Genomic DNA, 15628 nt, shown 5'->3' with positions numbered 1-15628 from the left:
AGAGCAACTGAAACAGTAATTCCTGGAAAGCAGCTGGTTGAACCACCTGCTTGAGCACACAAAGCAGCAGTTTTTCTTCACCTACAGTTCCTACAGGCAGTTTAAGACAAGGTATATCAAAGATTACTGTCCTTACTCAGGCTTTGCGATTTACCTCCATCGTCCGTAGCGTTAATGGAAAGCAGGTGTTGGACATCTGCCCACTCACCTGACAACTGTCACCTCTCTGCAAAGAACATGATCGTCAGGAGCTGAAAGCTTCTCCTGTATCATCTGTATCTAATGTTCTTTATACTGCAGGCGCTGACAAATGAGCTGGCCCAGGCTCGAGATGAGAATAAGAGGACCCAGAATGACATTATCCACTCGGAGAACATGCGACAGGGACGTGACAAGTACAAGACGTTGCGGCAGATCCGGCAAGGCAACACCAAGCAGAGAATAGATGAGTTTGAGGCGATGTAATGATGCATAGAACAAGAAGGCAGGACTGTGGGAAAGGCAGATCTTCTTAATGCTGTGTTCTTGTTTTGGGGGTTTTTTTGTTGTTGTGTGTTTTGTGGTGTTTGTTTTTTCCTTGAGGAGGGGTCACTGTATATTCTCTAAACCCAGAGGTGTTTGAATCTCCCTTTTATTCCCCGCCTACTATTAAATTTGGTACAGGTAAAAACTCCTCATACCACTGATCCCAGTAACTTGCTGCTCATGCCTTTGCTTAGTGCCAAAAGGCCTTATGTCACAGCTCTCTTTAAACAAGACATGTTAATAGGCCGTGCTTCTGGTTGAAGATACAGGTCCTGCGCAGGTGCTGGATTCATATTGGTCAAAAAACTAAGCAACTGTGGGTGAATTTTGTGCCATATGTCTTTGTATTATTAGTTCCAGTGTAAAATTCAACATGTGAGAAGACAGGTTGTAGAACTCTCAGGCTCTGCCAGCACCTGTATGCGTGTTTGTACACCCTGGTTTCTCCCTTGGCGTTGATGCCCACCTTCCTCTCACCACCACCCTCCCTTCCCCCCAAGAACTGACAACACCTCAGACCTACTTTGTGTAGAAATCAGGCTGTTTCTGATTGCTGTTCTCACTTGGAGACAGGCAGCAGGGGTGGCACAGAAGTGTGGCACAGGGACACTGATACCCTCCTCATTTAACAATTAGGCAAGTACTCTGTTGGAGTGGAACACGCTGCTGTGTTTGCATTCTGGCTTCCTTACCAATCACTTATAGTGTAGTATTTATATATATATATAAAACCCCTTGCAATATGTGGATTGCAATACTAGTTTAAAGGGAAATAGTTTTGCTCTGTATATTTTGTTACTTTCCAGATTTAATAAGACTTGCACCTGTAAAAATGCCTAAACAACGCTGTCATCAGATCCAGTGCAGCTGATTATTTGCTATAAAACATTATTTGTAAAGATCACTTTTTTTACTTAGTGAGAACTGTTCAATGTACACATGATCCAATAGATACAATTTTCCTGCACCTATTTTTCTAACACATTTTCTAATTTTTTTTAAAAATGTTTGATTTAAAGTTTCAGACTCCAAAGATGAAGGGACTGCTTGTTTATATCACAGTTGTTTTCTCTCTATTAGAGATCATTTCTGTGACCATTCCTTCCCCACTAATCTCCCCTTTTCCTTGAAAATCTGTTAGAAAGTGAGATACAGTGTGTTGTCAGCTCTTCTCTTCCATTTATAACATCTATGCTGCTTTATACTTGAGTTGAATCTTGTGTGGTTTTTTTTTATTTGCAGCAGCAAACATCTAAATAAAAGATCTGCAGAGTAACAAAGGACTTGGAGTCAAGTGTTTCTTGTGGGGTGCGCTGCTGCTTGTTTAGTTCCCAAGTTTAGCATATGAATCTCTGTCTTAAGTCCTTAAAAGCCACCTTGACCCAGAAAGGAAAACACTTGCTATAATGATGAGAGGTATAGAACAGCAGCCCTGGTTCTCTCTATGAAGTTTCTGCTAATTGTAACACCCTGAGGCAAAGTGAACTGCGACACTCCTTGGGCCTTAGGCTTTATTCACCAGTTCACGTGAATAAGTGATAACCTTGGCTGAAGTCTCAACCCAGGCTGCACACCGTATGGATCAGAGCTGCTAATGCTCTGACACTGGCAGCTGCTAAAAACAACAGACTTTTACAAGCACACTTACTGTTAGCTGTTGACTCACACTCCAAGGGAGAGAGAACATACACAGTTAACTGGTTTTAAGCACTGTTGCAGCTTACACATTAGAGAGGCGTGCAGCTACACACCAAACCTTCTCACGGTCACGTGAAATAGTCGCACTGTGGAGAATTGTGGAAGCAGAGAAGGGTTGTCAGCAAGCAGTTACAGGTAAGCTGCTTTTCCATTCTCTCTGAACATAAAATACCAAGATCAGCAGGAAATCACATAAGGTAAAGTATTTTGTCTAAGAAAGAATCATATCTGTGATTAAATTAAACAATTACCACTCTGAAAAGTGAAACTGTACCATCTGTCTACTGGTGCTTTGTCAGCATAACATGTTTCAGACTGAGTTTGTCACTCCTGAAGAAACAATACTAACCTTAGTCTCCAGCTAGATAACAGAACTAACTTTTGGAGCCTTAAAGCCTTCAGAAAGTCACAGGCTTTCAAACATAAATCTGTTCCCCAAAAGCTGGAGTGGGTACTGTTACAGTGTACCTTTCCCCAGACCTGAAAGCTATGTGTGTGGCACCTACATTTAAAATGTCACAGATGGGGAAGGAAAGAGCTGTGGTAATCTCTCATGATTTAAAGTTTTCCTCATTTGAATGCAGTGTAAGTGTAAAGTCCATCCACACATTCGGGCTGCTGAGCACTTCCTGCCATTGGAGCACTGACTGCCAGACGAGGTTGCTGGAGCCCCATGATTCTGCTGCAAGAAAACAAAAGGTTACAGAGTTACTTTTTACTTGGTCTTAACTCAGCTTGTGGCCCAACTGACTTGGTAACAGCCAACCTACTTCTCCCACAGCAATCTCAGCTGTTCTGTAGCTGTTGAGGCACGAGTTGCAATAAGTTAGAGTTGTACTTTTGAAGTATTTGCATGGTGTCAACCTAGGATCACTCTGAGCAACTCAGCCTCCAGCAAAGGAAAAGTTTTTAGTTGCATGACTGAAAGCAGCAAAGCAGGTGTGCATACAACAGAATGGCACCAAGGCTCCTGCTTCAATTAATCTCCTGTCTTTAATCCATTATTCCTAGCCTCAGGGCTGGGATAGCCACCTTCACTCAGAAGCAGGTAGGCCCTGCTCTAGCAGTGCTGGGTAGGACAACCAAAAGTTTATGAGGAAGCCTGCACAGTGCTGAGTTAATACTAGGGATAGTGCTCCTCTTAATGTGCACATAGATACCATCATGAAGTGACTGATCCTCAGTCTTTTTGAACCTTTCATTCATAATACTGAAACCAAAGCAATAACACTCTGCAAAAACAGGGGTGAAAGCCTTCCTGGGGCAGTCTTCAAGTGATGATGCTTCCCTGTGCTCAGCTATCAGTTAAGGCTGAGTTTTTGTCAGCCTTGAGAAAAAGTGGGATCTTCTGTCAGAATGGAGCCTAAAACTCAGCCATGCAATAGCCCCTTCTGAGCAAGTTTCACTTTCTGGATCTCCCATATTGAGTGGTGGATGTAAAGTAATAACCAAAAGCATAAGCAAGGTTGAAGTCACTAGCTCTTGTACTTCTTTTTAAGGGGACAGTGTTTAAAATTAGTCCATTCGTAGAAAACAGCTCAAGGAACAAAACTTAACTCAGCTGGAGCTCCATATATTTAACTCCACCCAGCTTTTCTGTGCCTGTCTTGGCATGGACAGGCCCTGACCCTAAAAGTTACCATGCAAATATGTGCCTTGCTTAAATTCCTACTGATAGGCATGAGCTTTACCTTCAATTTTTAGTGATAAAGAACTTACTTGCACCAAGCTTGGCTCCTCCTAGGAACTGATCGCTTGAGCTGAAAGCTGCCTGGTCCCAGACGGTCAAATGTAGACACGACTGCTGTAGCTGAGCCTGGGTGACACCATCAAAGACAAACAAGTGCTTCCACTGGGGACAGGCTTCTCTCTTCAGGACAGGAGACTTTCGCTTTACCTCTGCTTGGTCTGGAAGGACAAGACAGCTTCCCCAAAACAAGGAGAGTTCAGCAAGGTTAACAATTTCTCAAACAGAAAACAATGTTACCCATCATCAAATGGGGCCTTTTCTTGGCAAAAAATAGCAAAATAGTTCAGCTTAATTGCAAGGCAGAACATGGTGCTAGTGTGTTTATTTTGGGACCTGCTCCTTTTTCTGTCTGCTTTCAGTGTGGGTGCAAGCAGCTGCTTCTTTCTCTTTGCTGTCACTGACTGCTGAAGGAGTCTTTACTCCCCATTCTGTTATCCACTACTGTCTGAAACCTGCCCTTTCGGCAAGTAACGCTCACTCATTTCAACAAAGAGGTGCCAAAGCAGGCAAAATGGCTTTATGAGATGTTGGAAGTGTACCCCAGTATCATACTTCTACTGGCATCTGATGCCTGACAGAAAGTAAAATGATCCCACATACAAGCTGCTCAGCACATGGAAGCAAAAATTCAGTCCCTCTTTTGTCCTCTTCATTCTAGATGTTTTAAAAGTTTCCTTTTCAATGTGCCCAAAGCTGTATTTAATTCTGCAAAGGCACAGCTGAAAATAAGGAGGAAATACCCTCTTCATAAGTGGACACTTAAAATGTAGAGTTCACTAGTTTAACAACATCAGTGAATTCTGAAGCTCTGTTCAGCACCCAAAGAGCAGGCAGGACCCATCACCACATTGCTGAGTGCTGCTGGGGTGCAGCCACCTGCCTGTCACCACTGCAAGGAAGGCTGACTAAGAGCACAGGCAACGCCACTTCCATGTGCCAGCCTCCTGCTGGGAACGTGTTAAGATACCCATTTTCACAGAAGGTGTGAGATGTTTCCTATTTGAAGTGTGAGGTCTCTACCTACCCTTTAACAAATGAGCTTGGCATTCCAGTAGATCTCAGCAAGGGCAAGTTCTTGGCCCCAAATATCATAACCTGAAGCTGGCACCTGGGAACTCCTCGGTTTTTTTTTCCTGAAAAAAGGGAGCATTCATCATGTGAAACAACCAGTCAGATCCCCTGATAGCTTAAGGTGCTGCTCCAAGTAAGTAGAAAAATGCCTAAGCAGTGCTCCTGAGCTCAGGACTCATTGTGCTGTCTTGGGATCATTTGAAAGACTTCAGCCTGCTCATGCAGAGTGATTCTCACACACACACAAAAGCAAGGAGCGAGTAGCAGGTTGCTTTGTGATTCCTGTTCCAAAGACAGATCTTTCTGTTGTATTTGTGAAAAGTAAACGCAGGGCAGTAGCCACAGGAGTGTTTCTCTGAAACAAAGCCAGAAGCAAGAGAAACAGCCAAACCCCTGGTGTGTGTGATACTTCCCTCTCTGTTACAGCTCTAGTGATAGGGCAGAGACCCAAGAGGCAGGCTTGAACAGGGAGAAATAAAAGTATGAAAGCTGGTAACTTTTGAGTTATTTGAAACAGAAAAGGGAACAAAATTAACCTAACAGCTAACTAGATCTTCCTATTGGTCTCTACCTGTTGCTATGGAGCCAACAGCATTACCACAGCTCCAAACCTCTACACACCTCACTATGATCTAGGGATGTAAGGAAAATCAGATGGTTTCTGGGGGAGGGATAAGACCACACCACAGCACAGCAATACCTTACAAGCCTTTCATTACCAAGAACTGAATCTGGACTGTACCTCTAGAACCTAACATCTTCCAAGTGAAACAAGCTCTCTAAAATGAGACCACTGGAAGAAGACAAGGGTGCTGCTCTGGTACCTCTGAAGCCATTTCCCTTACATCTTTTCCTTAAACTGGCCAACTCTACCTTGGGCAGTAAAACTCCATATCCCCTCCAGGCTAAGGTCTACAGGTAAGACCACTAGGCTGTGCAGCTTTTGTCAGCGTTGATCAAAGAGATGAAGCTGACAAAGGTTTGGATTTAATGCACCACAAACCACTATTTGCAGTAGTTGTTGTAAGCCCCTTGCAGGAATAATACACAGACACATTGACAGTTCTTCATTGATCTAAATTCTTTCCTAGTCAAGAGATTCATCTATGCCAAAACATTTTGTACCTTCCATCTGGGTATTTTTATAGTGGGCTGGTACTGACAGTCTTGCAGACACAAGGAGTTCACCGCTGTACTGGATAAGATCATCTTCAGGCTTGCCAAGCTGAAGAAAGAGACAGACAGACATCTGCATTACTACAATTGTTCTATTCCACCTCTTTCTTCTCACAACTTATTTATGTTTGCAAGGTCTTACCAATGGGCTGGCTTGTCAGCATTTTTGCCCTTCAGTGAGCTTAGAGGGCAACGTTTTTCATAGCTTTCACTGTGCCTCGCTCTTAAGATACAAAAACTAAGAATCACCTTGGGTTTGAGCCGGTACCAGTTGAACAAGTGCATCGAGTTCTCTTTGAAATTCCATGCTGCCAGTGGAATCACCACTTCCCCCAAAAACACCCTGTATTTGAGTGCTCCTGCATGCCACACGGAGATCTGAAGCTGCCGACTTCTCAGCTGGGAGTATTCAATCTTGTACTAGGAAAGATAAAGAGCATTTTCAAAGCAACAGCCTGCTCATGCCCTGCTCCGAGGGAGTCAGGTCACAGTGGGGCTGGAGCCGTCTGGGCTGAATGTGCTTTGCCATCTGCATATTACCCTGCTGCTTAAATGCTTAGTAATGCTCATCCAAAAAGGAAACAACATTCCAAGGATACCTTGACCTGCCTTGTTAAGGATTTTTGTTATTAGAACTTTAAAATCATGCTTGACCACTTTTGCTGGGGTTCTTTTTCGTGTTTCTATTTTACACTCCCAGAAGAATTTGGCTGTTCTGGAGGCCAGTTCAAGATAAAAGACACAGAACAAAGGTGCAAAAACATCCACTGGATGGAAGGAATGGAAGTCTACTCAAATCAGTCAGTAGGGGCAAGGAAGCAATTCAGCTGACCACTAATTAAAGCCCTCAATTCACTCCCAAAACATAGTTAGAGCCCTTTGAAACGTTGTTGGGTATCTAATACACCTGCATGAGACTGGAAAACATGACCTGCACCAACCTTGACTGAGAGCTGGAGGCGATGGCAGGGATGAGGACATTGCTACCCACATCCAGGCTGCTGAATCACAAGCTGGGTGTGGGCTCTGGGGCTGATTACCCTTGGCTCCAGTGATTCCCAAGAGCACTGACACATCTCACACATGGCTATCTAAGCCTCAATTAACAGCTGAATCCCACTGAGACAGACCTCAGTGTCATTACCTGCACTAGCACTATACAGTTTTTACCACTTCTGCTACTTTGGATAAACTGACAATTGAACTAACTGAAAAGATTTCTAACTAAGCTACCTTTAGTGTTAGCTGACAGTACTCAGCTTCAGCTTCACGTTTCATTAAGTGCCTGTAAAGCAAGAATAATGGCTCTTGCTTTCTACACACAGTTCTTACAAGGATGCAAGAAGTACTATTGCAAGGCACTAAAATCATAACTACTTTTCTCTGGTGGGATTATCAATGTTTGAAATTAGACACTACAAAGATGTCCTGATACGAGTTGCACAGGGAAAAGGAAGCAGACAATGTCTTAGAGATGGTGGAATTCAGTTAAGCGTTCAACTAACTGCAGGGAGACACTCCTTGGGCACTAACAAAAGGAGCACTAGTTCAGAGAGACTTGTGTAAAACAGCAACTGCTCTGCCATACACCCAGTTCCCAAGTGTGCTTTTGCCACAAGGTAACTCAGACCCAGCCTGCAATTCATTCAAGGCAGTTTTTTCAAGGACAAAGGCAGATTTTCCAACAGGTTCCAATGGACTATTGACAATTTCAAGTGTTCTCTTTTACCTGGACTGAAAAATATGGGGTTTTTCCCATCTTAACTGTTGTCAGTGAATCCTGGCTTTGCTCCATGAGGATGGCTCTGAACTTGCAGGACCATACGTTACAAAAGGAGACCTTACCACAGAAGAATCACAACCAGTACCTTCAGAGTCTCAGCAAATTCTGGATGCACTGTGTTCCTCCTGACAGCCGTCTTCCGCTTGCTCCGAGGTGACTTATCGGGAAGCAAATAAACCTTCACGTACCTTGTAGATAGAGAGAAAGATATATGGAAAGTACAGAAGCCATGTTCTTTCTTGGTGAAGGTGCCTAGACCTCTGCAGTTCCAGTGTGGTCATTCAAATGCTCAAACCCAGTGTGACAGCAGAGGCAAGAACAGGTAGTTAGGTGTTCTACCTGCTGGTTTTTATGAATGGTTACTGTGCAGACAGAGAAAATCATTTAGTACTAAATGGACAAATCACCAAGAATTAACTATCCAACCAAAATTTTCTGTGGCATATTTTGTCCACAGATGTAGGTGTTTTTACCCTCTTGCAATAATACACAATTACTAAACAGCTTTAGATTTTAAAATGTGTTGCAGTAGCTGAAATTTCTGTACTTATTAGAAAAGGTGGAAGTACAGTTAGTGGAGCAATCACCCAGTGATGCACAGTGAGCCAGCAGATGAATTATGAACATGACATCTCATGTTTTAGCCACTTGTGTATTAATTTTCATAGAATCATAGAATGGTAGGGGTTGGAAGGGACCTTTAGAGATCACCCAGTCCAACCCCCCTGCAGAAGCAGGGTCACCTAGATCAGGTCACATAGAAACGTGTCCAGGCAGCTCTTGAAGACCTCCAAGGAAGGAGACTCCACACCCCCTCTGGGCAGCCTGTGCCAGGGCTCCCTCACCTCACAGTTAAACACTGTTTTCTTATATTTAAGTGGAACTTTTTGTGTTCCAGCTTCATCATTTTGTGGACACAATTAAAGAGCTAAAATCTAACCAGCTGGTCTCAAGATCCAAAAGGTATGTATCAGCAACACAGATACCCAATTACTTGTTCACAAACAGGGGAAGAGACAATCACTAGCAGAAAATAGACAAGATGCAACAAGCACTGGTACAAAACCTATTTGTCTTGTAGCATGTACATGTACAAAGGGCTGGTAGATACACAGGATGTTCTGAAAGCACTAATACATCATATCATCATGCATCAATCACTTTCACTCACAGCACACATAAGTATCTTAAACCCAGAATATTTTCCTTATTTTTTTCCTCCTTTTCTACAAAACACTTACGGGTTGCACTTTTTCTTCTTTTCTTCTCCATAAGCCAAGTTCTTACATCCCCTGATGCAAATCTCTAGGATGCAAGATTTGAAGAGGTATCTGATGGAAAACTCTATTTCTCCCATGACATCAGCCTTGCCAAAATTGCCAGACTCGGTGCAAGTGCTGTTAAGGCTATATAAACTCTCCTAAGAAAAGACAAAAGTTTGGGAGAATTAGGTTCAGACCAAACAGGACAAAATGTTTATTTCCCTCAAAGGTCAGTATCTTTACAGATGTGGCTGTAGAGCTACTGCAAAACATGAAGACCTAAGGCAACCTGTACAAAACATTCTGTTGCTTCTATAACAGCCCTGAAAATTCTGACTGTAATTGCAATTCTGCTGCTTTGCCTTTTGCTCTTCAATAAGCTCTCTAGGCTAAGAAAATGCTTTCTTAGGTAACTTCTAGATGTAGAAATCATCTCTGGATAAAACTATTATGTGGCTTCCCATGAGAAAAAAAAAAGGCTAAGGGTCTGAGAGGAAGAAAGTGAAAAATCCTCCAGAATCTGTGAACATAAAACCAAAACTTAACTGCTTTTAATACACAATTTATAGTAGGGTACACTGTTAATACATTAGAGTCTATAATGGATTAAACAAAAGTAGCCTTGCACATACAGGAAATATTCTACAAGATGCCCCAATTCCATATGAAAATGACATTCTGCAGCAGATGGCTCAGGAAAGATTAAAACCAAACACATCCACTTGTATGTTGGTGCATAAAGATGTTTCCTGGCTTGCCTCACACACTTTTTTTCCTCCTTTCATCTACTTTCACCTATGGTTTGGATGCTTACCATCCACAGATATAACCAGTCTAAAATTTACAGAGGCCATGAAAGTGCAATGAAGGAAGAGAGTAAAAACCTTTCTATGGCTCAGCACAGACATGGAGCTTCATGGTGCCATCCAGCCTTCTCTCTAACAAGTTATCAATTCAATCAAAGTAGCTTGGCTCCCATTCATTTACAAGGATATTCTTTAAGGTGAGCCCTAGAAACTTTTTACATAGCATAGGTCATGAAAACACAATTGTTGTTGTGATTAATCTCACAGCAACATCGCTCTAGATTGCTACGATAACTGTGTTAAATCACTCCTCCCTCTGAAAATAAACACCAACCCACACAGGACTGGTTAACCAAGGAGTGCTGCATTGCACAACCCAGCAGCTAAGAGTGCAAAGTAGTGTTTATAAGATCATATCTCTTACCCACGCAGATGCTCTTCCTGTTTGTGCAGCTTGCCAAATATTCATTTTAAAACTCACACCAACAGTTTAATTAGATTCAACAATCCATCTACTCTATCTTACAAGCCCTAAGTAACATACAAAGTTGACAAAAGAAGGCTCAGAGTGCTTGCTGAGGAAATCACAAGAAGTGTTTGGACTATTCTGAGCTGATGCTTGTTGCATGTAACCTTGCTCCCTCCATGAGATGTATATTGGTGTAATCAATCTCCCTTGAAGCTTTGTTCAGCTCTGCTTTTCCCTCACCAACATATTTTTGTTCACCTGACCAGAAAATGTTTATTTTCCACCAAAATCTTTCATGACAAGGGAATGCAAACAGACTTTGTCTTAGCTGATCTGTCTAAAAAATAGTTCTGCAAAACTCCCTAACATTTGTTCCACAGGACTTCTTCTTTACTGAGGCTGGATAGGTGTTCTGGTTGATGATGTCTGGACTGAATACCACTACACGTGTCCCACCTGATCAGGAGTCACATATGTTCAATGTAGAAATGACATACAGCAGGGATTTAATAGTAACTTCATGCATTGCACTCCTGTTGGCATGACTGGAAGCAATGTCAGCTGATATTTTGGAGAAGGCATTTCCATAGTGCGGTCATCAACATCCAATACACACCCATAAAGAAAACTTTAATAGAACTTGACCTTCTCCTTTATAACAACAGTAGAAAACATTTCAGTTTTAAGCCTGGACTGTCTCTAGCCCAGTTCAAACTGTTGTCATTAGAATCACAAATGTCAGCCCAAAGTGTTACCCATTTGTCAGTTTAACACCTTGGACTCCATAGTGCAGTAAACTATGAGAGCGCACCGAGGTCCTCATGTGTGTTCATAGTGTTTATACTCCTCTGCAAAATGATCAGGCTGGTTTAATTTTGATTCCCTACATGTCATTTCAATTCCCTTCTTTACAATGTCTGTCATGGATTCTTTGAATATTTCACCCTGCTTAACCTCATCACTAGCGCATAGAAATCAGCTTCCCCAGTTAATTATAGAGGCCTTGAAGCAGGTGCTCAAGTCATTTATAACTGGCTTCCTTCTCTTTCATTTGCAGGATTCAAAATGCCATCCAGCAGACCAGACTGAGAGGGGACCTCATTAATATGTACAAGTATTTAAAAGGTGTATGTCAAGAGGATGGGGCAACACGTTTTTCTGTTGTCTCAAGTGACAGGACAAGGGGCAATGAATAAAAGCTGAAACACAAAAAGCTCCACTTAAGGAAAAACTATTTTACTGTTCAGGTGAGGGAGCCCTGGCACAGGCTGCCCAGGGAGGGTGTGGAGTCTCCTCCTCTGGAGGCTTTCAAAACCCACCTGGACACGTTCCTGAGTGACCCAAATGAGGCAAAGCTACTTTAGCAGGGGTGTTGGACTAGATGATTTTAGAGGCCCCTTCCAACCCTTGCCATTCTGTGATGCTGTGATTCAGTGCTATCCCTTAAACCTATGAACTGCTCTCCTAGCTTCCATCATTGTCAGCTTCCCCTTCGTTCACTGACATTCTGACAGTTGAATTTCCATTGATATTTCCATTACCATAGTTCTTGCAGAATAACAAAACCCTTCTGTTAAATGAAGTTCTAATAGAAAAAGCCAATTATCAGGTTAGAAAGAACCACGTTCATGACCCCAACTCTGATACAACATGAGAATGTTAGTTGCATTTGCAAAATTCAGTGGAAGCTGATCTGTTATTCATCACTAATGGATTTATCCATCTATCAACTATCCAATGAATTTGATTTGACTTATGCTGCAAAAAATCTCACTGTGCCAAAGGCAGTCAGTCCTTCGTCGGATACAAACTCAAGTAAAACTCTACCTTCATTTTGTAATAGAACCCAAAGAAACCAACATTTTGAACAAGATCTTGGCTTTTATATCTGTTCCCATTAATCATCTGTTCTGTTGTGTTTCACCCTTTAACTTACATATTTTCTGCCATCACAGAAAACTGCATCACTTGTGGGACTGGTTGTTATGTCTTCCTCGTCCTTGAAATTCCTTTTGGTCAGAATTTCACTGTCATCTTGGGCAACAGTGGTGAGACTGGGACAGCTTTTCATCTGTAAGAAATTCAGCAAGTTTGGGGGTTTTTGTAAAATTTAAGAAAGACAACCAGATTCCTTCAGGAGTGAAATCAGAAGAAAATCCAGCAAATAGTTACCACTCGCTCTGATCAACGTCACGCAAGTCACAATAGCAAAGAAAACGGAGTCACTTCATTTCAATGTTGATTTACAGCTCTGTCATCCCAGCTGGTAGTACATCCATTACAGTCATCATTTTCCAAAAGTCAACAGACTTCTACCTAACCTAGGCATCACTACCACAGTGATTACTAACAAGATTCCACTAATAACACACCAAAAGTAGCAATATGCTTAAAAAAGGCCATTATTAGCCTTCAACAAAACAGTAATTTTGGAAGAAAAGAAACAATCTTGCCTCTAGGAAATTAAAAATAGAACTTTGCAACATGCATGACAGGTGCCCATGTCTACCTCTGCAAGAACAAATGCAGTTTGCAAGAGACTCATAAGTTTGCTTTGACTAAGTGCATTCACCTTTCCAATTTTCCCATGAAAAACCTGATAATTTGGGGAAAATCAAGACATTTAGTAGCAAAATTGCTTGAGATTTACTTTTAGCCACCTCTGTTACCAGTAACAGTAGTTAATAGAGAGAAGAGCCAGGAAACCAATACATATGGCCAGAAATATGCTGAAAATTGAACTGAGTCCATTCTGGCACGCAAAAGCACTCCTAGATAATATAATCTATGAAAAGTATGTTCACGATTCAACGGGTAGGAAAAGAATGAGGTAAGAAATTCTACATGGTGAGGATCTAAGAAAACAATTTCTTTAAAACAATTGTGTAACAGGGATTACCTGAAAGACTAGAAAGAATATAGCATGACTGAGTCAAGAAAAAGGATTGAGGCTTATTTGTATCAAAGAAATACATAACATGTATTTAGCAAAACTGAGAACCCTTCCTGCACGATCAGCAGAAGGCACTAAAGAATGAGGACAACAGAGGAGATAATATATTGAGATTACTTCTGAAAAAAAACAGAATGTGCAAAATCCAAACCAGTATGTTGTTGTTATAACACACAGAAATTGTTATGTGTAACAACTGCCCTACCTCAGGAATAGATGTAAGAGCTCATCACATTCCCTCGTGTGAAGGAAACAGACAGGAAATGCATTCAGAGCAGTCTCAAAACAAAACAACACCCCAAAACAAACCCCAACCCAACAGAACTGAAACATTGTACTTCTCAACAGAGAATTTGTCTTCTGCTTTATAAAAACCTGAAACACCACCAATTTCACCTCTTACCCAGACTACCCACAAGATGTTGGATTTTAGCTTCTACTTGGAACAGAAAGCCTTCGGTATTGTGTTAAACAGAACATAAGTGATTGAGGAGGCAATATCCCTGCCAGCGCTAAACGTAGCATCAGGTCGCATGAGACGGGCTCCCACCCAGCACAGCCCTGGCGCCTGCAGCAGCAGCGCCTCCGCTGACACCGCAGGGTAGCCCGCAGCTACCGGCGCTGCACCAACAGCTGCCAAAGCTTCGAGCGTGCCTGCCTGTTCCTCCAGAGAAGCAGGTATAGCTGCAGTTCCTTTCATAAACTTGGAGATTCTGATGGTGAGAAGCCCCAGAAAACGCTATATAACTTACTACTTAAATCCAGATCTTACACTGGCTGGTAGTTCTTGCCATTAGATTGGGTTTTTTCACCATTACTGAAGTTAAATGCAATCTCTTTCAACTCTAACCTGAAGAAATCAAGCTCAGAACATAGGACAAATTTGGAAAACTTACTTGAGAAACATATAGTGCTCTTGAGACTGAGGTGGTGCTCCAGTCTTACACCCTAGCACATATGGGGTTAACAATAACAATAGTTACAGCTATTACTTCCCACTTATTACTAGCAGGAAAATGCCCACTTTCCATTGAAAGAATGTGTCTCCATTCATTCCCCAATAATGAAAGGTCTTTCTGAGTCAAAACAACAACAAGATTTTCACATCATATTTTGTTATAAATGTGAATAATTAGTTGTTTTGCATGTGTAATTTAAACCAGGTTCTGTCCCTAATCTTAACTTCTAGTTCTAGCAAGGATGTAAAAAGCTAGCCTTATTAAAGGAAAACAAAGATGGAAAAGGAAACAAACAAATGGAAGGATAACACAAGAGTGCCCTTGACAGAGATTTAAAATAGCTTTTTAAAAATGACAGTAAAGATATAAAAAGCCATCACAGAAATGCAGGGACAGATGAGTAAAATTTCCTTCAGTAATAAAAAAACCCAACCCAGAATGGTAAAGATTACATTCAGAAGAGCAAGCAAGCAAACAGATCAACAGTAATTCTAGCAAAACTAAAACTCTAGCTTAAATATTTTCTAAATAGAGTGAAAGAAAAGCTCCTTGGCTCAGAACAAAAAGTGCTCTGACACACAAACAACATGGAAATCTGTCTTTCCAATCTGTAACGCAAAGGATGGACATAAACTGAGTCCTAAAAATCTTTAAATGGGCCATTAAGAACCCACACAAGTAATTTGGATTCTCCTACTAATACATTTCTTAAGCCAAAGAACCCACATCCTTCTTCTAAACGTGACAGGCTGAGTGTGATCAGCATGTAATGAAGCATAGTTTGTTTGTACCATCTCCAACTCTGATGTTTTTCAAAGCATTAAAAGGGTAGTGCTCTCCCAGTGGAATAAAGTAACACTGAAGTGCGGTTTGCCATAATGGAAGCAGCACTGGGGTAGTTAATAACTGTTGCCAAATTTGTTTATAATATAATTGCTGGCAAAAGTAGCTGAACTAGTTTTGCAGAGTTCACAGACTTCACTGGGTCAATTGAAACCACTAGTCCACATTCTGTCTCTTCCATTTATCAACACTAACGCTTCAGAGGAAAGTAAAAAGTAGCCACCAAGAGAGCTGTGAGTAATATCTGCCATGAGGTCTGGCCCAAAGCAAAACCTTTTCTCAGCATCTAAATCAATCACTTAGCAGACCACATCTACTTTGTTCAGATAAACA

General features: G+C 41.6%; 2 protein-coding genes across 3 annotated transcripts in view; one reads left to right on the top strand and one right to left on the bottom strand.

Annotated features, from left to right (window-relative positions):
* EZR (ezrin) overlaps positions 1–1805 on the top strand; it is a 39152-nt gene extending 37347 nt beyond the window's left edge. For both annotated transcript variants that reach the window (XM_061989042.1, XM_061989043.1), the window contains one exon: positions 301–1805. In XM_061989042.1, coding sequence (XP_061845026.1) covers positions 301–465 — 165 coding nt within the window. In that variant the 3' untranslated portion in view covers positions 466–1805. The remainder of the gene's footprint in view (positions 1–300) is intronic.
* The window catches only part of SYTL3 (synaptotagmin like 3), a 36187-nt gene continuing 21874 nt past the window's right edge, over positions 1316–15628 (bottom strand). Inside the window, exons 9-16 of the mRNA XM_061989041.1 lie at positions 12477–12611; positions 9245–9423; positions 8089–8191; positions 6470–6640; positions 6170–6269; positions 4998–5106; positions 3943–4148; positions 1316–2905 (exon numbers count right to left, since the gene is read on the bottom strand). Coding sequence (XP_061845025.1) covers positions 2775–2905; positions 3943–4148; positions 4998–5106; positions 6170–6269; positions 6470–6640; positions 8089–8191; positions 9245–9423; positions 12477–12611 — 1134 coding nt within the window. The 3' untranslated portion in view covers positions 1316–2774. The remainder of the gene's footprint in view (positions 2906–3942; positions 4149–4997; positions 5107–6169; positions 6270–6469; positions 6641–8088; positions 8192–9244; positions 9424–12476; positions 12612–15628) is intronic.

This window comes from Colius striatus, chromosome 2 (assembly GCF_028858725.1).
Source record: "Colius striatus isolate bColStr4 chromosome 2, bColStr4.1.hap1, whole genome shotgun sequence".
Classification (NCBI taxonomy): Eukaryota; Metazoa; Chordata; class Aves; order Coliiformes; family Coliidae; genus Colius; species Colius striatus.
Note: the sequence above shows the minus strand (reverse complement) of the source record. Positions and strands in the feature narration are given on the sequence as shown.